This window comes from Corythoichthys intestinalis, chromosome 7, assembly GCF_030265065.1.
Source record: "Corythoichthys intestinalis isolate RoL2023-P3 chromosome 7, ASM3026506v1, whole genome shotgun sequence".
Taxonomy (NCBI): domain Eukaryota; kingdom Metazoa; phylum Chordata; class Actinopteri; order Syngnathiformes; family Syngnathidae; genus Corythoichthys; species Corythoichthys intestinalis.
Genome location: NC_080401.1, coordinates 11,883,523 through 11,909,763, shown reverse-complemented (window position 1 = coordinate 11,909,763; position 26,241 = coordinate 11,883,523). Strand labels below are relative to the sequence as shown.

At 38.0% G+C, this 26,241-nt stretch overlaps 1 protein-coding gene across 1 annotated transcript in view; it reads right to left on the bottom strand.

The window, feature by feature from the left end:
• The window catches only part of LOC130919505 (mitochondrial adenyl nucleotide antiporter SLC25A24-like), a 29,593-nt gene extending 21,846 nt beyond the window's left edge, over nt 1-7,747 (bottom strand). Inside the window, exons 1-3 of the mRNA XM_057842283.1 lie at nt 7,329-7,747; nt 1,257-1,383; nt 1,050-1,137 (exon numbers count right to left, since the gene is read on the bottom strand). Of these exons, the coding sequence (XP_057698266.1) occupies nt 1,050-1,137; nt 1,257-1,383; nt 7,329-7,508 (395 nt within the window). The 5' untranslated portion in view covers nt 7,509-7,747. The remainder of the gene's footprint in view (nt 1-1,049; nt 1,138-1,256; nt 1,384-7,328) is intronic.
• Nucleotides 7,748-26,241: the final 18,494 nt, after the last annotated feature.

Genomic DNA, 26,241 nt, shown 5'->3' with positions numbered 1-26,241 from the left:
TGTAGCCAGTCGCAGAGGCAAACTAACTTATTTACATTTTCTGAGAGTTGTTCCATCTATATTCTTTTTTAATTTGAATTCCCCACCCAGAGGGCCAACCTGCTTTTCTTCCATGTTTACATTTAACAGTTACTCACGCTGCTCACTGCACGTCTGAGTGGTGCGACGGCCCAGGCCATTTAATTGTTATCTTTTTTGAGACTGTCAGTGAGCTGATCGTCACGTCCGCCAGCTGGCTGCCTCCCCTCCCAACGTGACGTACTCTGATTGACGCCTGACGGGAAGACAACGTCGCCGCCGCTGATGGGCCGCCCGAGGAAGGGTGCCAACTTCCTAGCCGCTGTCAACACTCTGAGAGTTCGCATTTGACAGCATATGTGCCGCACACCTCCTCTCCTCGCCAGCTGTTTGCTCGCATTCATTCACCTGTGCATTTGATCGCTACTTTGTTACACTTCCGCTTTTTCCGTGAGGTCTTTTATGTTCATCTGTTATTGGATCGTTTTTGTTCACCACTGTTAATAAGAGCACTGGAGCAGTATGCGTAAACTGCCATCTTTTTGTTATTTCCTTTTTACGATCAGGGTTTACTTAGCGGGTGGGGTTTAAGTGTAGTTTCATTTTTTCGTTGTTTTGGCCTGGGCTTACGCTGAAGCCAGCTTCTTCCGCATTTTGTATATTTTGTTTATTGCGAGTTCGACTTGTGTGAATAAATTTGTGTCCACTTACAACTTGTGTGTGTGGCTCGTTTTATGTTACGCCCTTAGCGAGCAGTCCGTGGGACGTAACAGTGGGATCATGGGATGCATGAGCGGGTCATTTCACGCTTGCGTTAAATGCGTCAATATTTTAACGTGATTAATTCAAAAAATTAATTACCGCCCGTTAACGCGCTAAATTTGACAGGACTAGATTACATCAGAAACTTGTTCGGTACGCCTCCGTTCCGAACCGAGCACCCCGTACCGAAATGGTTCAATACAAATACATGTACCGTTACACTCCTAGCTAGTACTCTCTAGTATCAGCGTTTAAGCCCTAGAAAATACCTTTTAAGGATCTTCTCTGCTTCCTCCTTGCTGATGTTCAGCCCAAGATCTGCAAGAGACTGTTTGATCTCCGTGAAATCTATTTGGCCTGTAAGATGACAAACACATGAATTACATGAATATAATTTAAAAATTAAACGTGCAGTCAAGTCATGGTGTTCTTACTGACCAATGATAATTCTCGTCAGCAGAAAACATTCACTTTACCATCATTGTTTTTGTCTAAGCTCTTGAATGTGAGTTGTAACTTCTTTTCGTGTTCCTTCAGGTACTTGGAGAATTCGTTAAAGTCGAGTCCTGCATCTTGGTCCTGGTCTCCGGAGGAAACTATTTTCTAAAGAAATAAAAAACATATCATTGGTACAAGGATATGCTTACTGACACATGAGCCCGAGCATGAGCCCATGATGGGTGTGATATGGTAAACACCTCATTAGCAAAACCTTCCGTCTCTGATTGGTAATTTTTTTCTCTGCCGTTGACACTTCTTGTATCAAATTAAAAGCACAACATGAAGCCAGACACAGTGGTCATGTAAAAAGTTTCAAAGTTGTCATTCCCACAAATGCAACGAAATTTCATTCCATGTTCAGTCTAAGTGCTGGCCAAAAGTATTGGCACCCCTGCAATTTAGTCAGATAATGCTCAATTTCTCCCAGAAAATGATTGCAATTACAAATGTTTTGGTAATGATATCTGCATTTATTCTGCTTGCAATGAAAAAACACAAAAGAGAAAAAAAAATTATTATCACTTTACACAAAACTCCAAAAATGGGCCGGACAAAAGTATCGGCACCCTTTGAAAAATCATGTGATGCTTCTCTAATTTGTGTAATTAACAGCACATGTTACTTACCTGTGGCACATAACAGGTGGTGGCAATAACTAAATCACACTTGCAGCCAGTTAATGGATTAAAGTTGACTCAACCTCTGTCCTGTGTCCTTGTGTGTACCACATTGAACATGGAGAAAAGAAAGAAGACCAAAGAACTGTCTGAGGACTTGAGAAGCAAAATTGTAAGGAAGCATGGGCAATCTCAAGGCTACAAGTCCATCTCCAAAGACCTGAATGTTCCTGTGTCTACTGTGCGCAGTGTCATCAATAAGTGTAAAGCCCATGGCACTATGGCAAACCTCCCTAGATGTGGACGGAAAAGAAAAACTGGCGAGAGATTTCAACAAAAGATTGTGCGAATGGTGGATAAAGAAGCTCGACTAACATCCAAACAAGTTCAAGCTGTCCTGCAGTCCGAGGGTACAACAGTGTCAACCCGTGCTATCCGTCAGCGTCTGAATGAAAAGGGGCTCTATGGTAAGGTACCCAAGAACACCCTACTTCTGACTCAGAGACATGGCCAGGCTGGAGTTTGCCAAAACTTACTTGAGAAAGCTAAAAACGTTTTGGAAGAATGTTCTCTGGCCAGATGAGACAAAAGTAGAGCTTTTTGGGAAAAAGCATCAACATAGATTTTACAGGGGAAAAAACGAGGCCTTCAAAGAAGACACGGTCCCCACAGTCAAACATGGCGGAGGTTCCCTGATGTTTTGGGGTTTCTTTGCTTCCCTTGGCACTGGACTGCTTGACCGTGTGCATGGCATTATGAAGTTTGAAGACTACCAACAAATTTTGCGGAGTAATGTAGGGCTCAGTGTGAGAAAGCTGGGTCTCCCTCAGTGGTCCTGGTTCTTCCAGCGGGACAGTGACCCAAAACACACTTCAAAAAGCACTAGAAAATGGTTTGAGAGAAAGCACTGGAGTCTTCTAAAGTGGCCAGCAATGAGTCCAGACCGGAATCCCATAGAACACCTGTGGAGAGATCTGAAAATGGCAGTTTGGAGAAGGCACCCTTCAAATCTCAGAGACCTGGCCAAAGAAGAATGATCTAAAATTCCAGCAGAGCATTGTAAGAAACTCACTGATGGATACCGGAAGCGGTTGTTCGCATTTATTTTGTCTAAAGGTTGTGCTACCAAGTATTAGGCTAAAGGTGCCAATACTTTTGTTCGGCCTATTTTTGGAGTTTTGTGTAAAATTTAAAAAAAAATTCATTCTTTTTTGTGTTTCATCATTGCAACAAAATAAAAGAAGATTTTACTACCAAAGCATTTGTAATTGCAATCATTTCCTGGGAGAAATTGAGCATTATCTGACACAATTGGAGGGGTACCAATACTTTTTGCCAGCACTGTTTTTGTTTTGATTTGTTTTGTTTTGTTGCAAATTTCAGCTTCAAGTTGAAGGGAAAATCCACAGTGATAACAGCGTGCAATGTGCAAATTTGTTATTTGCTCATATACACTGTATAGTAGGAGAATTGGCTTCAATGAAGTACTTTTAGAAGGCATTCCCTACTTACATAATCTTATGACATATTTACTAGTACTTCTGTACAGTCTGCCTAACCTAAACCCTAACCCTCTTTTTATCTTTTTATTATACCAATATATTAAGGACATAATTATGACTTTTAGCACCACTAAAAACTGCTGATTATCAGCCAATTCATTTGCCACACCCACGTAATTCAATCAGATTCTCTGCAAGAGCTGTATCAAAGGGTGAAGCATTTCCCATTACTTACAGACAGAACTTGAAAAGCAGCACATTGCTACATCTGAAGAACACACAGCCACTTTATTTTATGTGTCACGATTTGGGCAATGCCATTGCCAAAGTGACTATTGCATTCATTACAAAAAAGGCTCCTGGGCAGTGAGTCTTAGATATAGAACTGACATGACAAATTTGCAAACATATTGAGCAGCTCTCTTCTCTCCTCAGACAGCTACCCCTGGATGGGCGGCTAGTTGTGGATCTCATGTATTATTTAGATATTTCTAATAGTTTCCAGTTAGGAAATCATGGTTGAACATGTGTTTAGGACCCCTGCCACAGTCAAAGGTTTTAATCTTGGCTCATATTCACTCACCCCCAGCCCTTGTGTGTGTTCACATTCCAAAAATATTTTGTTGTTAATGATGACTCTCAATTGTCCATACGTGGAAAAAAAAAAAGTGTGGAGCCAAAAATGCCTCCAGTTCACCTGGCAGTGACAATGAAGCATAAATGATAGAAAATGATCGGAAATATAGTGAAATGCACATCCTTAGCGTTAAGGTTGTGATGGGTCTGAGGGTTTTATTCAGTTAAAAATGTTCACCTTTCCTCTAGCTGCAAAACATCATGAAATCAACTGACCCATAATAAAAACTGGGACTGGGAACAAAGACAGAGTTCATCTCTGGATAAATTGAAGCTTAAAGGAAACTTGTGATCAAAAGTTGAAGGCCCCTCCCCCAGACTGTAAGAAATAAAGTTTGTTTTTCGAACCACATTCTATTAAGACAAAACAAAAAATTTACAAGCACAACATTTTACTCTGCATCTTTCATAGGAATGTGAGCGTGAATGCTTGTCTTTATGTGCCTTGGTATTGCCAGGCTAGCATTAGAGGTCTGCTTGCTGGGATCACTGGTCTTCTCTCTACGATAAGTACTTACTTGTTTTCAATGGATTACTTTACATTCGTGATCTTAAGAGCTTTCAGGTTCAGCCCCCCTAAATTATTCTTAAGCCCCCCTAAATAATTTGGTGTTGCTTTATTAAAAAAAAAATATATATATATATATATATATATATATACATATATATATTTTTTTTAAAGGTGACATATTCAATGAAGTTGCCAGAATATTAGTTTAAATCAATAATCATATACGGTACATATAATCATATAATCTGTCATAATTAACTAATATGATCATATATCTGTCGTTTCCCTCACTTAATAGAGTAAGGTAGAGAGAGAGCTCCTTCAGTGTGTCGCTGTTCAATCTATTCCACTTGTTTATATTGAGAACGCTCACATCTCTGAAAATCCAGTTGGCGTTTTCCCTGTGACCTTGCTCGCAGTCGGTACTACTTTTTTTTGCAGTCGCTACTACCAGCAGCATGTGTGTGTGTGTGTGTGTGTACGTCTGACGCACACAGAGCAGGGCGTGAATAGATGGATGAAGTATGGGCATAAGAAGGTTTTCCTTGAAAGTGAGTATTTATCACTGCTGATAGTAACAGTTAGCTCCAGCCCCCGACTGACAGTAGAAAGTGCTATGTAATTAATAAACTAACTGCTCTGTGTTTGACAAATAAAAACCTGGCTTGCACACTACAATCTCTGCGCACGTCTTACCTTTGTAGACTAGTTCCTGGACTCTCAGTCTCTTTAAATGCATGGGCTACTATTGTTATTCTGCAGTCAAAAGTTACATCCCAGCTCTAAAATACCACTGCTACTTAGCTGGTGCAAGCTAGTTAGTCTGAAATGCCTTCTGAAGGTCCTAGTAGAGTTAGGTGTGCATTCTTTACCACAATTTTGGGGTGACTTCTTTCTGCAGCATCAGCTGTGTTTCTCACTTTAAGCATTCTGTAGATGGGGGGTGGGGACCTTCATTTGTGTTGCATTGAATGAGGTGTGCCCAAACTTTTGGCCTGTACTGTATGTACAATGTTTGGATAGGTGTTGGTGTGCATGTGTGTGTTTAAGGCAAATTAGCCTGATCCAGATATTAATTTCAACCAATTAGTTGTATTTTTCAGGGTTTGAAATTACAGCCATTTTTCTTACATATGTGCCCAAAATGTAATCTGTGCGTTTAACAAATGTTTGGGAACAAACAATTCGTGTGTTGAGTTAAAATAATGGCATTAGCCTCTATGATTATATATGGCGGAAAACACAGACAAGACTGAAAAAGCAGTTTCTGCTCTTGCACTCCTCTTAAAAAAGAAACTGCTGTATTTTAAGCCAAAACTGCTGTGTTTGAGAGAACAATATGTCTATATGCTGCCATAGCAGATTCATGGCGCATTAAGCCCCCAAACTAATTTTGTCTGTTTTACCCTGAAAACCCCCGTTGACAGGCGTCGCGCAACCGCTTTTGTTTTAACCCAGCCATAAAACAAAGGCAATTAATTATATTTATTATTCAAAATGTCTGTCATTTTTAGCTTAGAATCATTAATCAATTTCTAATATTTCGTTTAAAAAAAAAAAAAAAACTTTAAAGAATTATTCTCTCGCATATTTTAAACTTTTAAACATATGACGTCACAATGAAAAAAATGGCGTCTGTAAAAAAGTCACGGATATCTACCTCATAACTATCGCTTGATTGTATTGTTTTTTGTTACTCTCGCATTTTCTCCGATATGGTAGATGATAAATAATCGATCTAAAAAAGAAAAATTGAAGAAAGTTTAAATGGGTAAATGTATGATAAAGAAAATCTCGACCACTCCTTGATGTCTGCGATTTCTGCATCCCTTGTTATATAACCATGTTTCACCCATAAAATCCACCAAATATCCAGCTGTGGGCATTCACAACTGTGTCTTGACACTCAGTGATACATGCTACATGGAGTTTTTGGATCGAAACAAGGTAAGGACGTGATAAAATCTCGTTAAAAGTCATGGCGTCTGTAATTCTGCTCTCGCATACTCTCGCCTCCAGATAGGGTTTTGCTGTTTTTTGTCTTTTTTAAAATGCCCTCCTGTTCAAAATTTTTCTTCCCCCCCAAAATTGGAGATGTTAAGCTTTCCAGTGATGGATCACACATGCATATCGGACAATTTGGAAATATGGCCAAATTGGGGGTCTCAGAGCGGAACTTCAAGTCACCTGAGTGTTTTCCGCCATATATACTGTATGTGTGTGGGTGGGGGGTGTATACAAATGATCAGTCTTTGTTAGCTGTTTGTGAAGTTTTGTGCTTGTAAGCAACGTTCACTTACATCCTGTGTAACTCCTGGGGGCTAAGCCCCCTCTGTTATTAAAACCTATTGACGCCCCTCTTGAAAATGTTTACACTATTCTGATTTTATCCCTGCGGTCGATTAGGCGAATTCCAATTTCCGACTTACGGACACATTCGTGTTACGTCGCCACCGTAGTAGGCAGCAGCAGAATCCTATAAAATCGAATAGACTTTGAATTTATCAATAAGTTATAATTGGTAGGCTTATAATGTTTAATCACCTTTTTCCATGGACGTTTAAAGCCAACCTGGACATACTTATGATATACTTTAATGTTTTTCCCTTTATAATGTTGAATGAGAGAATGGACACTAGTTTTATGTACAGCCACTATCGAAGTACAGTATTCCAATAGCGTTTGTGTCCAATGACAGTACGGTAGGTCTACTGTAGAAGTAGGTAGGCCTATACTGTGCAATTTAATATAAGCATTTGTTACGAACATTTATCAAGCTACCTGAGCTGCTCCTTTCCCGGTCCGGATGCCCATTGCAGCCAGGCCTGCCTTCAGTTCAGACACATCCACTTTTCCATCCTTGTTTGTGTCGAGTTTGGCGAACAACTCCTCGTAAGTTTTGGAGGCGTCCGATGCGCAATGGCAGTCCGTAAAAAACAGTTTTCTAACTATTTCATACATGTTTTTCTCTACGGATGGAAAAATCTACAGCTGTGAAGGCAAAACACTCCTGTGGTCGCGGGTCGCCGCTTCTGGTTTTGGCTGCGAGACTTCCGCAATGTCGCGCGCCGTGGAAAAGACAACACACGATGACTGGGAGACGCTTGCATGAAGTAGATAATCGAATTGTTTTGTTGGAAGGGGCGTGCGTGCATGTGGCAGTGGGCAATCTTGATCACACACTCGACTGACTTTACCGAAGAGACCTCCTCTTTTTATTGCTCGTACACACACATACATACAGACAGACACACCCTTTGGCTTAAATAAAACTGCGACTGCTGGGTGTGTCCTCTTTGGAAAATACAAAAATATTTATGACCAGGGATCATTAGATTAGATTTTACGTAAATAGGTTATTTATTTATTTTATTTATAAAAATGGACACATTGGTTTATTCAGGGGTGAAAGTGGTTAGAATTTCTTGCCGGAACTCCCCCCGACGTGAAGGTCGCCACGGAGCCAGAAATTTTATTTTATTTATTTATTTATTTATTTTCCCCTTTTTTTTTGGGGGGGGGGGGGGGGGGGGGGGGGGGTTCTAACTACTGAAATGCAAAGAAAACTCTTTTGGTCAGTTATTTCTACAACACATACAAAAACTGATTTTCATTCAAAATTGTTTGTTGTTTTTCAATGATTTGCAAAATAAAAGTTAACAAAAACAGTAATAACCCCAACCTCCATCTCCTAATTTTTATTTTCCCTCATTTCCTCACATATTAAATGCCAAATTGTAACTACTTAAGAACATAAGATGTATATTTAAATTGAAGTTAATGTAAACATTTACTTTTTGTTGTGTTTTTTAATAATAAAGATATAAGTAACATAAATTCAGAAAAATAAGTACAAATGACTTATATCATGCAGAGTGAAATGGAATATATTTTGAAGATCGCGCAAACATTGACTTTTTTAAATTACGGTATAAGGAAATGAATAAGTAGCCTAACATAAATGAATAAATATAAGTCCAAAGTGCACATTGACAGCCAAGATGTTCTGAATCTCCCCATCAGAGCAAATAAAACTAAATATGATAAATAAGCCTCCTTAACTCTTGCCTTGGTCTTATTGCCCTTTTTTTTTGTTGCATCAATTCAACAAACTTTTTTTTTTTTTTTTTGCTGTTTCAGTAAACATGCACCAATCAGAGCTAAATATCTCTGGTGATCATATTTCAGTATGTCAGCCAATTGAAAGGATAAATGAGTCCAGGCGTTTTGCTTTGTTGCGTGCATTCGCACATTGATGTGACTCGTCATCGTCAGACTCAGATAACTGCAGCAGCTGGGGAAACCTCCATGCCGTCCGTGGAATAAAATAAATAATAAATATCGGAGGAAACGGATTACGCTACACAAGCCCTTTTTTATGCTTGTTGTTAACACTTGTGTATGTAAATCGGATGTTGGTAGATTGTTGTCTTCTTGGAGATAAAATGCATGTGTGGCAGCTTTGTATTTTTTTGTTTTTGTTTGTTTTTTACATAGCGTTTTGACAGTTGCCATCATTATTATTATAATAATAATATATTATTTATTATTATCATATTTTTTTTCAGTAAGAAAAAGTTCAATTTTACCTTTTTCCTTTCGTTAGCAAAATTTAGACACATCATGAGACATAATTTTCCAGAATGCACAGTTTTTTTTCGTGATTTTCTTTTTCACTAAAATTGAGATAATGATGTCCTTGATCCTCAGATATCTCCAAGTTGCACTCAAAGTGTACTTGACACATTTTTGGCACTCACGTGTCTGCTAACTACCACAGCATTTACACTGACAAACCCATCCACCCATATCTACCTATCTACTTATCTGGGCCTGGATGATCCAGGCCCAGGGGTGCAGAGGAACTTTATAATTTTTTTCCCATCCAAAAACAGTCTTTCGGTCCAACTCACACATTTTCTCCATACAAGGCGTGCACAATGGCAGTACATGCCCATGCTGGATAGTTGACATACTACCAGTGCTTAATTTGTAAATCATAAGGTGCCTGAACGCAAAGTACATATGACAGCGTAGGGATGACGAGATGGGCACAGGTCCCGGAACATACGCAGCAAATGGTGCTGAAAACAACACGCAAATGCCCACTTGCCATGCTGAGGGACTTACAAGCCTCAATTTCAGATAATGTCCATGGTATAAATGTTGGGACATCAATTCACAATTGTTTAGGCTATACTCTGCACAGCACAGGCAATTGCCTTCATAACCACAGGTGAGACTTACAGTAATGTACAGTCTAACTTGAAAAACATTTAAAAAAAAAAAAAAAATTTTTTTAATCAGATTACAATAACACAAACCCAACAAATTGTGCAGCCCAAACCCAAATTTCCCATAAGGGTACTGGCCTGTTGCTCCGGTGGTCCACCTGGCTGACTGCAGGCGCTGTAGCTGGCCCCCCACCCACCAGCTGCAGCCATGGTAGCAGCCTCCTGCCCCGGCTTGGTTGGCAGTCTGTGAACCTGGCTAGCTGCTGCGGCGCTAGCTTTCTGCTGTTAGCATACCTCCTTCGTTAGCATAATTGCTCCAGCTGCCCTCAGTGCCGGTTGTTGTGTCAGGTGGTGTTGTTAACAAAAAAACAACCTTTTTCAACGTATATAATAATCCCCAACGTTAAGTACGCTGTTGTTTCAATATGTTTTATTTATTTATCTATTAGTAACGAAAAAAAAATCTACCAAAACACTTTTTTCCTCCCCAACACCAGGGGGTGCTGAAGCACCCTCAGCACCCCACCTCCCGCGCCACTGGCCCACCAACCCGAGCGGAGAGTTTAATGCATGCAATGTTATGTAAACCCACTCAAACACACTAATAAAGCTCCGAGCATCCTTCAGACATGCCGATATTAGCCTCTCCCCTGGGCCCCCTTTACGCCCACAAACTAGTGCTCCTAGAGGACAGGGTCAGGGTGCAGCCGTATTGCTAGCACCCCCCCAAGCTCCACCCCTGTTTCCTGCCAACCTACCTATTAACCCACCTAACCATCCAACAATGCAGCACAGCACTTTTAACCTGACCAATGTCCCTCTCATACATTTTAATATGCGACGCAAAGTTTCTTATAATGACTGCTACTACTGTGCCTTAATTTCATTTTAAAGACAGTATTTTGTATAATAATAGGGATTGAGCTGGCACATTGTGTTTTTCATAGTGTGCATCGTTTTAGATTTGTGACTCATATTGGTAGGAATCTGACAGCTGGTCCTTGTTATATATAGGCCTGCGACCCAAAAGCTGTAATTGGGGGGAATTGTAACTTGTTATAGCAGTACCTAAGTTCTACCGTAGCATGGCGCCAAATTTCACACGACTGCTGTACAGACAAAGATGTTTGAACTTTGTTTTGGCGGGGGGAGTGTTATGCTGTTGCCATTATAAACCACAAGAGAACGACAGAAATACCAGGTGGGCTTATTTAGTTTTCGGAGTTCCAGGATGCATATCCTATTAGTTTTTACGGCTAAATAAACGCAGCGGTGGAAGTCTTGTTTGCTTGTTTGTTTTAAAATATTTTGTGTTATTATTATTTAAATACAAGTGACACGTACATGATTCACCTGTGTCATATACAGTTTTTACATAAGTACATTTTCCTGTCTCAATCAAATACCTTTAATACTGAGTATCATTTGAAAAATTCCACCATGTTGGCTTCAGGGAATAAAATGGCAGTGCCATTATGCCATTATGGCAGAATATTTAAAATGTTCGGTTTTGTATACAGTATTTGTAGCAACTTAATCAAGCCCCTTATAATACGCTTTTTTCTGTTTTCATTATTCTATTTGTATTTTGCCAAAACATTTTAATATTGTTTACAGTATGTACTTACTTACTTAATTGAACTTATCATTTTGGATATTATGATTAATCGTCACCCAACATTAAATACAATTTGTTCTGAGGAGATCGAAAATATGGAAAGCACATTTCTGCCAGTAAAAAGATTTTTTTTTTTTAAATCTATGTTTTATCAATTTATTTTACGGGGAGGGAAACTCGTTTCAACCTGAAAGCAATTATGTATAGCGGAAAACACTCAGTTGACTTGAAGTTCCGCTTTGAGACCCCCAATTTGGCTAAATTTCAAAATTGTCCTATTTGCATGTGTGATACATCATTGTAAAGCTTAAAATCTCAATTTTCTTGGGAAGAAAAAAATTTAATATGAGGGCATTTAAAAAAAAAAAAAATCAAACAGTAAAACCTTAACGAGATGTTATCGCGCATTTACCTTGTTTCATCGAGTGTCAAGACACAGCTGTGAATGGCCACAGCCGGATTTTGGGGGGATTTTATGGGTGAAACATGGTAATATAACAAGGTCGCGATGCAGAAATCGCAGACATCAAGGAGTGGTCGAGATGTTCTTTTTCAAATACCTACCCTTTTAACCTTTTTTTTTTTTTCAATTTTTCTTTGTTTGGATAGATTATTTATCATCTAACATAACGGGGAAAATGCGACAGTAACAAAAAAATAACATTAAGCCATAGTTATAAGCAGGGCCGGCCCAGGCCATTTGGGGGCCCTAAGCAAAATAATGCAAAGCGGCCCATATTTTTGGCCCACCATTTTGTCACAGTGTACTGTGAAACCCACACATGCAATCCAACCCATATGTCCATATTTTGTATTTATTAAGATTTTGTTGCACTGCATACTTCAAACTTCTCACCCCAAATGATTGTCAGTACTTACAGTAGATGGCGGGTCCGTGTCTCTTTTGGTAATTGGATATTACGTTTTGAAACGAGTTTGAAAAACAGAAAAACGGCTGGTTATTTGATTTTCGTTTTAAAACGGAAAAATCAAAATTGAAATACAGCTTGATTTTCTTGTTTCTTATATGGAACGAATAAGGAAAAGTCCCAAAACAGTTTAATTTTTAATTTTAAATTCTTTAACCAAAATAGAATTTCGCACGAGACAAAAATCGAAAAATGGTCCGTATATTTGTTTTTAGTTAGCGGAAGTTCTCCTACTGACCGGGAGATGGCGACAGCTTGACGCCTACACATATGTCTTTTTTTTTTTTTTTTTTTTTTTCAAACAATAACATACACACATGATACAAACTGTGCAAGACAAGCATCAAAACCTACATGAGAAAAGAGGAAAAAAAAAAAAGACAACAAATAACTGAGGCACTTTGTACATAGTGTACTACTCGTGAGTCGTGGCAGAATGCTATCACAAACATAAGGCACTTCAATGCCGTATTCACATTATTACAAAAAAAAATACAAACATTAAGAGTCAGCCAATGACAGATCCCTGAGATATTGTAGTGTGCAAATACTCTTCTTGTTCTTCATATGTTTAAGCGTAACTATATAAGACTCAAAGTCCAAAAGAAATAGTCGAAAATATGGCACAGACCTTGAAAATCTCACTTTGTGCAAGTAAAATTTACCAAGCAGCAACATCAAATTAACTACAAATGATAAAGGTTTAACATCAGATTTATACCCTACAATTAACACACTTAGTTCAATGACAATCGTTTGTCCAGTTTTTACACCAAAAAAATGCACAAGATCTTTCCAAAATGCAGTTGTCACAGGACAGAAGTAAAAAAGATGTATAAGTGTCTCTGGTTCAGATTTACAGAAAGAGCACTTATCGTCAATGTCCATGAATTTGGCAATCACACTATTGCAGGGATAGATATTGTGGAGTATTTTGAATTGTAGTTCTCTTATTTTATTTGAAATGCAAAATTGAAAGGGGCACAACCAAGCTTTTCGCCAGTTAATCACATCAAAAAATGAATTCCAAAACGATTTTCCTCTAGGATAAATTTTTTCGTAACTATGGAGAACATTTCTAATATGCTTGTTTGTACATTTTTTATCAAGAATATCAACTCCCGCAATTGTCAGAGATGGCATTTGAAGCTTATTTTTCTGATATGTAAGATGACATTTCATCAATTCAGCTATACCTTGAGGAATAGCTTTCACAACAGAGTTGTATTCCTGAAACTTCAGAGGAAAAGATTTCTCTTTCATAAAGTTTTCATAAGTATAAACACTACCCTTATTATCAAACATATCTGAGATATAAATTATACCCCTGTCTATCCAATCTTTATTGTATAGTGTTTTACGCCGAATAGTAATATTTGAATTGTTCCAGATTATTTCTTTATGCGGTGAGAAATTATGAACATGACACAATTTCCAAGCTAATAAAGCTTGCTGATAAAATTTTGATAATTTTACAGGTAACTTTGCCACAGCAAAATTGCATTTCAAGAGAAAATCTAAACCACCCACAATTCTAAATACATTGTGTGGAATAAAATTCCAGAGTGACTTCGGTCTTTCCATACATTTCTTAAGCCATTTAATTTTGAAAGTGGAATTGAGATGAAAAAAATCCAAAATTTCCAAACCACCTTCTGCCCTTTCTAGCCTAAGAATTTCTTTTTTCAGAAGGTGACGTTTATTTTTCCAAACAAAATGAACAAACAAATTATTGATCTCCCTACAAAATTTTTCATTTACAAACAGTGAAAGAGCGGGATACACAAATCTTGACACACCCTCTGCTTTGGATAGTAAGACTCTTCCGTAAATCGAAAGGTCTCGTTGCAACCACAAATTGAAAATTGATTTCGCTTTCTGAATTCTAGAGGAAAAATTTAGGTGCTGTCTCTGAGAAGAGCTTTTGGTTATATGAACACCTAGGTATTTAATGGTTTGTTTGACCGGAATATCAGATATAAATTGCTCAACAGTGTCATACAGACACAATATTTCAGATTTATTGATATTAAGCTTAAGACCTGAGGCGTCAGAAAAGTCCTGAGTTGCCAGCAGTGCTGCACTAATTTGAGATTTGTCTCGCAGAAATAAAACTGTGTCATCTGCAAGCTGTGAAATCTTTACCTCCTGTTCAAATATACATAGGCCACGGACATTTGGATTCTTTGTAATGTGCAAAAATAGGAGTTCCGCCGCAATAATAAATAAAAAACAAGAAATCGGGCAGCCTTGACGAACACCTCTCGAGACAGAGAATCTTTTAGGCATCGTGGGATACAAAATAACAGAGCTGTTAATGTCATTATAGAACATGGCAATAATATTAATGAACTCGTTCCCAAAACCAAAGATTTCCAATGTTTGAAGGATAAAAGGATGTTCTATTGAATCAAAAGCCTTATAAAAATCAAGAAAAAGCATCAATGCATCAGTTTCTATTAAATCAGCATAATCTACTAGATCCAATACAAGCCTAACATTATCACAAATATGACGCTCTGCCATGAAGCCATTTTGATTTTCACTTATTATTTCCTTTAAATATTTTTTCAGTCGCCTTGCATAAACTTGAGCAATTATTTTGTAATCATTATTTAGAAGAGAGATGGGTCTCCAGTTTTCAATTGACAAAAGGTCTTTCCCAGCTTTTGGTATTAGGGTCAACAAACCTTGTTTCATTGTTGCCGTCATCTCTTTTCTTTTTATACATTCTTTCAACATAAGCAATAGGTGTCCACCTATTAAATCCCAAAAACAAAGGTAGAACTCACTAGTTAGACCGTCATTTCCGGGAGTCTTCCCTGGACTCATAGAACGGACAACTTCAGATATTTCATCGTAGGTGACCTCAGCATCACAAGCACTTCTAAAGTTCTCTGATATTGTAGGTGTAAATTCTCTAATTTGGGTGAGAAAAATTTCGCATTTGGCCTGACTAAATTGTGATTTGTACAGGTCATTGTAAAAAGCTGTAATATAATCAGAGATTACCTTGGGTTCTGAATTCCTCACACCATTAATGTTGAGAGTTGTAATATTGTTTCTCTTCCGATTTCTTTTTTCTAATGCAAAGAAATAACTTGAATTTTTCTCTCCATTTTCTAAACATTTGGCTCTAGACCTAACGAACGCCCCTTTTGCCATGTTAACGTACATTTTATCCAAAGACTCTTTAAGAGTATCTAAAGATTTCAATTCTTCTTCCGATAGGTTCTGCTTCGTAATTAACAGCTGAAGTTCATTAAATATAGAGGTCATTTTGCAGGAGCTTTCTTTTTTTAACTCTTTACTTCTACATATTGCTGTATGTCTAACTTTAAACTTGAAAAACTCCCACTTTTGAATTGGAGTCATTTATTTTTTACCAAATATCTCACTTACAAGTAATGCCACCCTTTTCTTAAAGCACTCATCATCTAACAAAGTATTATTCAATTTCCAGTAACCTCTACAACTTACATCACTAATTTGACCTTTCAATCTTAATCTTATCAATTTATGGTCCGAAAACGGAGCATGGGAATGACTAACCTCCTTCACAAATTGCAAACCTGTAGAAGACATTAGCCAAATGTCTATACGTGATTGTAAAGACCTCGTTGAGTTTGTCCACGTGTACTCAGAACCATTCGGGTACATAAACCTCCACACGTCTGTGAGCAACAATGCATTTGAGAGAAACCTTGTGGAATTAAATCCCGTCCTTAAAAACCTCGGTGGGTGTCTATCTTTTTCATCATCAGAAGCATCATTGAAATCCCCTCCCATGACAACAAGGGCTTCTTTATGTTTCAGCTTTAACGTGTCAACAACTTCAGTCAGTTTGGAAAAAATAAGTTTTGCGTGGGTAACGTTATTTGGTCCATAAACATTTCCAATAATGAAGATCAAATTATCCATTCTTAAAACTACAACAACCCACCGACCATCGTCTGATGTTACAGTTTCCAAAACTTCGCCTTTACACTTATTAAACAAAATCGCAACACGTGCAGAATGGTTAGAACCATGAGAAAAAAGTATAGTATCACCCCATTGTGAATTCCAAAACCTCTCATCCTCCTTATTTGAATGAATTTCCTGTAGGAATATAATATCTGCATTGCAATTTCTGGCAAATAAAAAAATAGCTTTCCTCTTAATACTGTCACGTAAACCTCTAACATTTAAGGAACATAAATTTAGTGCCTCAAAAATAAAAGACGACATTGCAAAAAAGACAAGACTCGTCTGCAAAACAAGTTGCAGAATAAACAGTAAGCTAACTTTAAACCTCAACTATACGTACCATCATAACAATATCACATTCTAAACCATCCCTGAAACATTACCTTGCAATTCTACTACTGGTTGTAGAGTTCAAGGTAGTGTCTCTAAGTTATCTTCTTTCCTCTACACATATGTCTGCCAACCGTCGGTCTTTGTCAGGTGACGTAACACTTGCAAAAGCTGCAGTGCATTGTGGGTCGAATCGCCATTTTGGATGTAAACAACTGAACAGTGATAAACGTCTGCTTTCATTATTGTCTTTGATAAAATGGGACACTCGTGTTATGTGAAAGGCTGCCATACTAAATCACAAGACAAAAATGGCACTACGACGTAAGATTTTTTTCGTTTTCCCACTTGGAAAAGAGGATATGGACAGCAGGTTGAACTAACGAAGCGGCGTCGGATGGCCTGGGTCAGAGCGGTGAGACGGAAGGGCATCACTTTCAACACCATATCTCCCTTCATGCGTGTTTGCTCTCGGCATTTTCATAAAGGCAAGTCAGTTTTTTTTTTCGTTTAAGTATGGATACTGAATATGCTGTTTTTTTTTTTGTTTTTTTTTGTTTTTTTTTTTTTTTTGCTTTCTAAATTCGCTATTTTCTCATTGGCTAACCTTAGCTAGCTAGCTTCAGTTGTAAACTACAGGCAAAGGGGGCAGTGGAAATGGGTTAAACTGTTCGTGATAAATCAGTGTTTATTTAGTCATCGTTCATAAAAACATTACAGAGTGAATGATTTGAAAGATAAACAGCAAAAATGCACAGAAATATTTATCAATGCGTGAGTTTTGTGATCTGATAGGATGGTAGCATTTCTAATTAAGTGGTTACGATTGTGAAATGCCATGGAAACATCCAATCTTACCTAGCTTTCTAAATAAAATCTAACGTGATTGCAGGTGAACCAGCTTATGAAATGATGGAGACTGACCCAGACTGGTCAGTGGTCACCTACATCTGGGACACACATCTGTTACACCGACATACACTGCACGCTTTGCAAGTAGGCGTGAGCAGCTACGGAAAGAGAGACTGCAAGCACCAGAAATGGGGGTCCAGCAGGATGCAAACATTGAAGAGCTGCAGACCAAGGAGAGACCATCTGAGCCTGGTGAAATAAACAGTCACCAACAGAATAAGGAGGGGACACCTGATGCTGGAGAAGAAAATGGTCAGCTACAGACTGAAGAGGGGACACATGAAGCTGAAGAAGGTGATCAGCTAATCACAGAGGATGAGACACACAACACCAGTCAGGATGTGATATTGTGTGCAAAATTGAGGCGTTTGATTGTATGGCCAGGTAGAGACGCTCTGCACACCATTATGCCTCACCAGTTTGTGGAGGCCTTTGGAAACAGAGTGGCAGTGATTATTGACTGTTTTGAAAATTTCACTGAGAAACCATCAAATATGAAAACACGTGCCCAAATGTTTTCTTGCAACAAGCACCACCACACTATGAAGTACTTAATAGGTATTACACTCAAGGGAGCCATTTGTTTCTTATCAAATTTGAGAATCCATGTTTAAAGGGTCATCGGAAATATTTGTCAGAAGTATAAGCTCTTAACAGGAACCATGCCCATAAACATGATTTTTCCATGTGAAGGTGAAGAAGCCAGAATGTTGGATAAGGTTGTCACTGTGTGCTGTGCACTGACAAACCATTGCCCAACAATAATACAATTAGTTTTCTTTTTGTAGTATTTGTGCAAGCAAAGTTTTTATACGTTTTTAGATGACTTAAACCTGTTTAATAAAGTATGTCAATGACAATTTTGATGTCTTCTTGACTCTCTGCCTCTCAAGTACATAAAGAACCAGTGTTGGTTTTGATAATGAAAAGTTCTTTACTAATTACAATTTTGTGGAGATTAACACTGAATAGGAAATACGATGTTTGCTAACAAAACGAGAAGCTTTACAGTTTTACTTTTTTTAGATGTATAATTTTTACTAAAATTCTCAAAACAGCAACACAATGGTAAACAGAAAATAGCAATACAAGGAAATATAAAGTGTGCATACGAAGTAAAATAACACTTGTAGAATAACGTATTCAATTTGTCCCACTTCACATGTCAAGTCCTGCGTTGAGAGAAGTGCACATCTTTACATGGCAATGTCAACACTGAAACAATATATTGTGCACTATACATGAATGTGCATGTCATTATGACAGTTCCTTCACCTGTTTTAGACATGTGATGTTTAAGATGATATTCAAGGAAGCGCTATATAAGTATAACACCATTTACAATTCAAGTTCAACAATGTTCAAACATGGCCTATGGTTCAAGTGAGAGCTGTATCATGTTTCTTGGAGGAGCAACGAGAGCAGATCCAAAAGTCTTCTTTAGCGTTCCGTGTTGTCGCAGTCCTGCGGTCGAAATGCTGAGAGATCCTGCACCCAGCCATTCGAGAAATGTCCGTGAGCTTCGAGAGATTTATAGTTTAAACTGTTCATATGTGTAAGCAATGATACCGTAAACGAGGTAGTTTGTTATATCCAGCGATGAAGTTGGAGGCAGTAATGTGGCGTCGGAGCTCCATTCTTTTGTAGGGAGGTCGTACGGATCTATATTATTGATAGTCGACAATTTAGCCAAATACCGATCCCTGGCCTCCTTGATAAGTTTATCCCTGTACGGTATCCTCTCATGCTTTAAGCAAAAAGTTTTAAAACGGTTTAAAAACTCACTGCTTCCCTGGCTACTCCTGCACTGGTTTGTTTACATCCGCGGTACACCCAAAATGGCGCCTGGGGGCGCGTCCGCTAGTTTGTGCACGTGACTGACAAAGACCGACGGATGGCAGGCATATGTGTAGGCGTCAAGCTGTCGCCATCTCCCGGTCAGTAGGAGAACTTCTGGTAACTAAAAACAAATATACGGACCATTTTTCGATTTTTGTCTCGTGCTAAATTCTATTTTGGGTAAAGAATTTAAACTTAAAAAATCACACTGTTGTGGGACTTTTCCTTACTCGTTCTAGATAAGAAGCAAGAAAATCAAGCTGTATTTCAATTTAGATTTTTCCGTTTTAAAACGAAAACCAAATAACCAGCCGTTTTTCTGTTTTTCGATTTTTCTATTTACGTAATATCCAATTACCAAAAGAGACACGGACCATGGCGCCAAACCTTTTTCTAAAAGAGGAAAGAAAGAAATTAAGGAAGAACTTTTATTTTTTTAGGCTTGTATTCAAGTATCAAAACTCACAAAAGTCAAATAAAGCAAACTGTAGTCAACAAAATAGAATATAAATTAGGGCTGCAGCTATCGAATATTTTAGTAGTCGATTAATCGATGGACTAGTTAGTTCGAATAATCGAGTAATCGGATAAGGAACATGAAAAATTAAAATACCTGAGCTGAGCCTCAAACGGTTAAATTAAACAAACGGTATAAAAAAAGAGGATCTATGTACAACAAAAGAACATTTGGCTAACTTAAATAGAAAAAGTCTGCTAGCTTAAGTGCTATAAAATGCTAAAGTTTTCTTTTTTTTCCAATGCTCTTAACAAATGGTTCAGGTGGTTTTGTTTTCCCACAAAAAAACGCTAAATATACCTATAAACTAAATTACGAATGCATTAAAAAACATTAGCTCAAACAAAAATTTAGCTTATGTTGGTGTTAACAGGGATCTTAACTGTTGGATTCGGCCATGTGAAAAGAGGCAGACCAGATGGCAGTGTATCCACCCTAATCAATACAACTAAATGCAAACACTTTCAAAATAAACCATAACAACACCACTTTAATTAACACTAGAAAACCCAACATTTTTTTAGCCTACTGGAAAGCCCAGAAGGGGATCAGATGATCCCCACAACTCTGGGTATCCACAATTAGCATCTGTATATGTGCAAATGAGTGTGTCATTGTCTCTCAAATAGGCCACTCAAGCACACAAGCAAACAACCTTACTCTAACCCACAAGGGTTGGTCAGTTTACACTGACTCTTGCCATGATAGTTTCAGTTATTATTTGAGAGTTTTATTTTTGAATATGGTTTTATTTTATTCATTCACTGCTCTGCCCATTTTTTCTTCTTCTCCTATAGCACACACAGGCAACTTTATGTATAAATTACTGCAATGAAATAAACAAACGCACAGACCATTGCAACGTGTATAAAGTTATAATGAATGAAATAATCAATACATTTGTGACGACAAAAAAATCTCAAATGTTTTGGTCTCACAACCCAACCCAAGTGTGATCAGCTCTGCCATGTGGCTTTCTGAATGCAAAGTGCTAACTACGTCAAGGGGCGGGGGATGTGCTTATCTTGATGACCGAGCTAGTGTGAGCGAACGACAGTCGACTGGCGGGGTGGATTTGAACAGGAGCAGGAAATTATGGTGGCTGAGAGGTGTCAGGCGAAATGCAAAGTCTCAACACTTTGCAAATAAAAAAAAAGCATGAACCCCATTGCAAACGCTTTGCAAAAGAAAAAAAGCATGAATGCAAACCGCCACAACACGATCCCCAGTTCCTAAAGCGCGATTGCAAATTGGCAAAAGCACGAACCCTAATTGCCACAACACAACAGCAGTTGGTTCGCAGCGCGAATGCCTCAGAAGGCAAATGCAAAGACACAGCAGCAAAAATCCCGCAACAGAACAGCAAAATCCCACAACACGACGGCAAGAGGATGACCTGGAAGTACAAAAAAATTAAGATAAAAAAAAAAGGACATATTGTATATTGCTGTATGTGCTATCTGACCATCTCTACGGACCTCTGTGAAGTTGGCCCCCTCCCCCCCATCAGACATATTTATATTAAAATGATGTCAATCGTTTGTACTGTAAAAGCTTTGTTAGTGCTGCTTTCGTTCTAGAGATATTTACAATTCTTTTTGGGTAAATCTGAGGTCAGCTAGCCCCCCATTTCAATTCAGAATTGTGTCTGTCATTTGTGCTAGTTTGTGCTGCAACGGTTTTGTAGATCAGTATTATGCTTTTATTGAGATATTAATTTTAAGTGGTGACGTCACTCGTAGCTTTTCCTTAGCTTAGCTCCCGTGGCTCATAGAGCATACCAATGGCAGCACTTCAGGACCATTTTGCAGTAAATGAGGGGCTTAGAGTGACGTCATCACTCAAAATTAATATCTAAAGCCCCCCAATTTACTGCGAAACGGACCCGAATTTGTTTGTGTTATGATCGTGCTTGTTAGGTAGGTAGCTAGGACACCCCTCTGTTATTGGGAGTTGGTATGCTGCATTAGCCACGGGAGCTAAGCTAAGGAAAAGCTACGAGTGACGTAACCACTCGAAATTAATATCTGAATAAAAGCATAATACTGATCTACAAAACCATTGCAGCACAAACGATTGACACAATTGTTAATTGAAATGGGGGGCTAGCTGACCTCAGATTTACCTATATAAGAATTGTAAGTATCTCTACAACGAAAGCAGCTCAAACAAAACTTTTACAGCACAAACGATTGACATCATTTCTATATAAATTTGCGTTTTTTTTTTTTTTAACTTCCGGTCATCCTTTTGCCGAGTCCTTGCTGAGTGAGGCTGCTTTGTCTTTCGCTACTACTACTAGTCAGGCTACTTTCAGACACTTATTTCTTACTTGTCTACTGTAGGTTGATAAATTTGTAGGTAGATTTGTTTATTTCTTGGTCAAGCCAAAAAAAAGTTCTTTCAATCAAAATATATATTTTCAATCGAGAAAAAAAAGTCACTTGAATGAAAGCAAAATGTGTTTGAACAAGTCAGGCTGCTGTTTCTTTACTTGCAACCAGCCATTAGCTGTGGAAGGGGGTTGGGCGTCAGGCTACTCTCAGACACTTTTTACTTGACAATAAACTGCTAAACTTCTGAGGATATTTTGACAGTATTTTAATACTTCTAATTTATTCGGATGTATTTGTTTGAATACCCTCTACATGTTAAAAAACAATTTTGAAAAGATCAGTTAACAATTTACTGTGGATATACATTGATATACATAGATATTCAGAAATACTACAACAAAGCACACCAAGCAACAGTGGTAACAAGAAAAACACCTCACATGAAATGGCTGGAAAAAAATATGCAAAACTAGTAAATACCACTCTTGGTTCAGAAACAAGCTATCATTCAGGCAACTTTTGCATTCAAAAACATTTTGCTTTCATTCAAGTGACTTTTATTTTCTATTGAAAATATATACTTTGATTGAAGGAACCTTTTTTGGGGATTGACTAAGACATAGACAGATCTACCTACAAATATATCAACCTACAGTAGGCAAGTAAGAAATAAGTGTCTGAAAGTAGCCTGACTAATAGTAGTAGCGAAAGAGAAAGCAGCCTCACGCAGCAAGGTTTTGCCTAAACCCCCCTCAGGTAAAGTAGCCTGACTGAGCCTGTTTCGCCCATCCCCCTCCTCAGCTAAAGTAGCCTGACTGAGCCTGTTTCGCCCCAACCCCCTCTTCAGCTGAAGTAGCTTGACTATCAGACACTTATTTCTTACTTGACACTAACTGCTAAACTTCTGAGAATATTTTGATAACAGTATTTTAATAATTCTAATTCATTCGGATGTATTTGTTTGAATACCCTCTATGTTAAAAAAAACATTTTTGAAAAGAATAGTTAACAATTTACTGTGGATATACATTTATATTCATAGATATTTAGAAATACTACAACTAAGCACACCAAGCAACAGTGGTAACAAGAAAAACACCTCACATGAAATGGCTGGAAAAAACATATGCAAAACTAGTAAATACCACTCTTGGTTCAGAAACAAGCTATCATTCAGGCAACTTTTGCATTCAAACACATTTTGCTTTCATTCAAGTGACTTTTATTTTCTATTGAAAATATATACTTTGATTGAAGGAACCTTTTTTTGGGATTGACTAAGACATAGACAGATCTACCTACAAATTTATCAACCTACAGTAGGCAAGTAAGAAATAAGTGTCTGAAAGTAGCCTGACTAATAGTAGTAGCGAAAGAGAAAGCAGCCTCACTCAGCAAGGTTTTGCCTAAACCCCCCTCAGGTAAAGTAGCCTGACTGAGCCTGTTTCGCCCATCCCCCTCCTCAGCTAAAGTAGCCTGACTGAGCCTGTTTCGCCCCAACCCCCTCTTCAGCTAAAGTAGCCTATCAGACACTTATTTCTTACTTGACACTAAACTGCTAAACTTCTGAGAATATTTTGATAAAAGTATTTTAATAATTCTAATTCATTCGGATGTATTTGTTTGAATACCCTCTACATGTTAAAAAACATTTTTGAAAAGATCAGTTAACAATTTGCTGTGGATATACATTGATATACATAGATATTCAGAAATACTACAACTAAGCACACCACGCAACAGTGGTAACAAGAAAAGCACCTCACATGAAATGGCTGGGAAGAAAATATGCAAGACTAGTAAATACCACTCTTGGTTCAGAAACAAACTATCATTCAGGTTTCATACAATGGTGTAAATATTACATTGAATTTGAAACCATATTTGAATTTGAAACAAAACTAAATTAAACTGAACTAGTGCTCCACATCTGTGTGCATGTGTTGTGGACCCTTCCGTTTGTTACAAGTGTTTGTTTTGTTTGCTTTGCTTAAATTCAATGAAACAAGCTTGATACATCCAAATAATACTCTAACAGCTGATGACCAGTATTATCTACTCTCAATGTGTTTTCTTCAGTCAGAAAAGTGATAGTTAAAAAAAAAATTAATCACGATAAAAAGTGCACTATCTAGGGGTGTACTAAATTAAAAATCGACACCACTTATTGTAATGCTTGTTCATTGTGTTTCTTCATTTGTAATGTTTGTTTTGTTTTTCAGTTTTGCTAAATGCACAAGTGCACTTAGTGCACTTTTTATCGTCGCTTTTGGTTACGTAACAACTGTTCGAACGGACTTATGACGTACGCGAGTGTAAAGAGGTGTCCCAATTCTTAGGGTGATGTTTCAAGCCCTACACCTTACCCCTACCCCTTATTGCTTCATTTGAAGGGCCAAGGGGTGGGCCGAGGGGTAGAAATGAGATGGGCTCGGCTTGGGGGCGGATCCCAGGGTGTCCCAAAATGGGACACCCTTGGTAGTTTTAGGAAGCACCAAAACCCCTGGTGGTTCTAGTGTAAAGCAACATAGGATAACAATGACAAAACAACCCAAATTTAATTTCTGAAAGATTTATTTGTTCCCATGACACACAGTCCACCAGCAAAAAGGAGGCGCTGCCAAATAAAAAAGTGTACGGGGGGAAAAAAATGTCTCATGTGTGTCAGAAATGTGGCCGATTGACTTGTGGCTCATGCTGTACGCCTTACCCAGTGATGTGTCAGGATTGTATACAGTACACTGTACAGTTTTTTGTTTTGCTCTAAATAAATCTTTCAGAGATTGAAATTCGGTTATTTTGTCTTTGTTATCCTACATTGGTTTAGGCTTAGAGTCTACATTATAAGCCTGCTGGAAATGGATTCAAGATGAAAAAAAAAAAAAGATTGCTAAAATATAGTTCAATATACTATGAAAGTCAACCTGTTCAGCTACACATCCACATTAGGTCTGTGGCATATTTACTGTAGCTAAATGCTTCATTCCCACATACATACACATTTGCTTTTTTTTTTTTCTTTCTTTCTCTATGTAGAGATAGAAAAAGACTCCGGTTTCCTCCCACATTCCTAAGACGTGCATGTTAGGCTGATTGATCATTCCAAATTGTCCGTAGGCGTGAGTAACAAACGACCACCATCAACGACCACAATAGATGTGCAAATTAGGATCAGATGATCCCTCTCTGGGCACAAAAGGTATATTCATCAACTGATCCCTCCTTGGGTTTTCTAGTGTTAAACGAATACTCGAAGCAACAAAATTTAATTCAATTTTTTTAAATCGAATACTCGAGTTAATCGATTAATCGTTGCAGCACTAATATAAATTAAACAATTGGCAGATTGGTGGCCCCCTAGTGGTCAGGGGCCCTAAGCAGCTGCATAGTCTGCGTATAGGCTGGGCCGGCCCTGGTTATGAGGCAGATATCAGTGACTTATTTACAGACACCATTTTTTTCATTGTGACGTAATTTGTTTAATAATTTAAAATATGCGAGTGAATAATTTTTTAAAGTCTTTTTGTTTTTGCAACGAAATATTAGACATCAATTAATGATTCTAAGCTAAAAATGACAGACATTTTGAATAATAAATATAATTACTTACCTTCTTTTTATGGCTGGGTTGAAACAAAAGCGGTTGCGCGATGTCTGTAAACGGGGGGTTTCTAGGGTAAAATGGAGAAATTAAAAATAGTTTGGGGGCTTAATGCTCCATGAATCTGCTATGGCAGCATATAGACATATTGTCCTATCAAACACAACAGTTCTTTTGGCTTAAAATACAGCAGTTTATTTTTAAGAAGTGTGCAAGAGCAGAAACGGCTTTTTCAGTCTTGTCTGTTTTCCTCCCTAAATAAAATTTGTCGATCGTGACTGACACCGACTGAAATTTATTATTTAAGTGTTACATTTATGACCACAATGGAAACAATTTGTAATGTTTTATTTTGAAAAACCCGATTGGGAAGTGCTTTGTGTGCAACATTTTAGCCCACTGACGACGT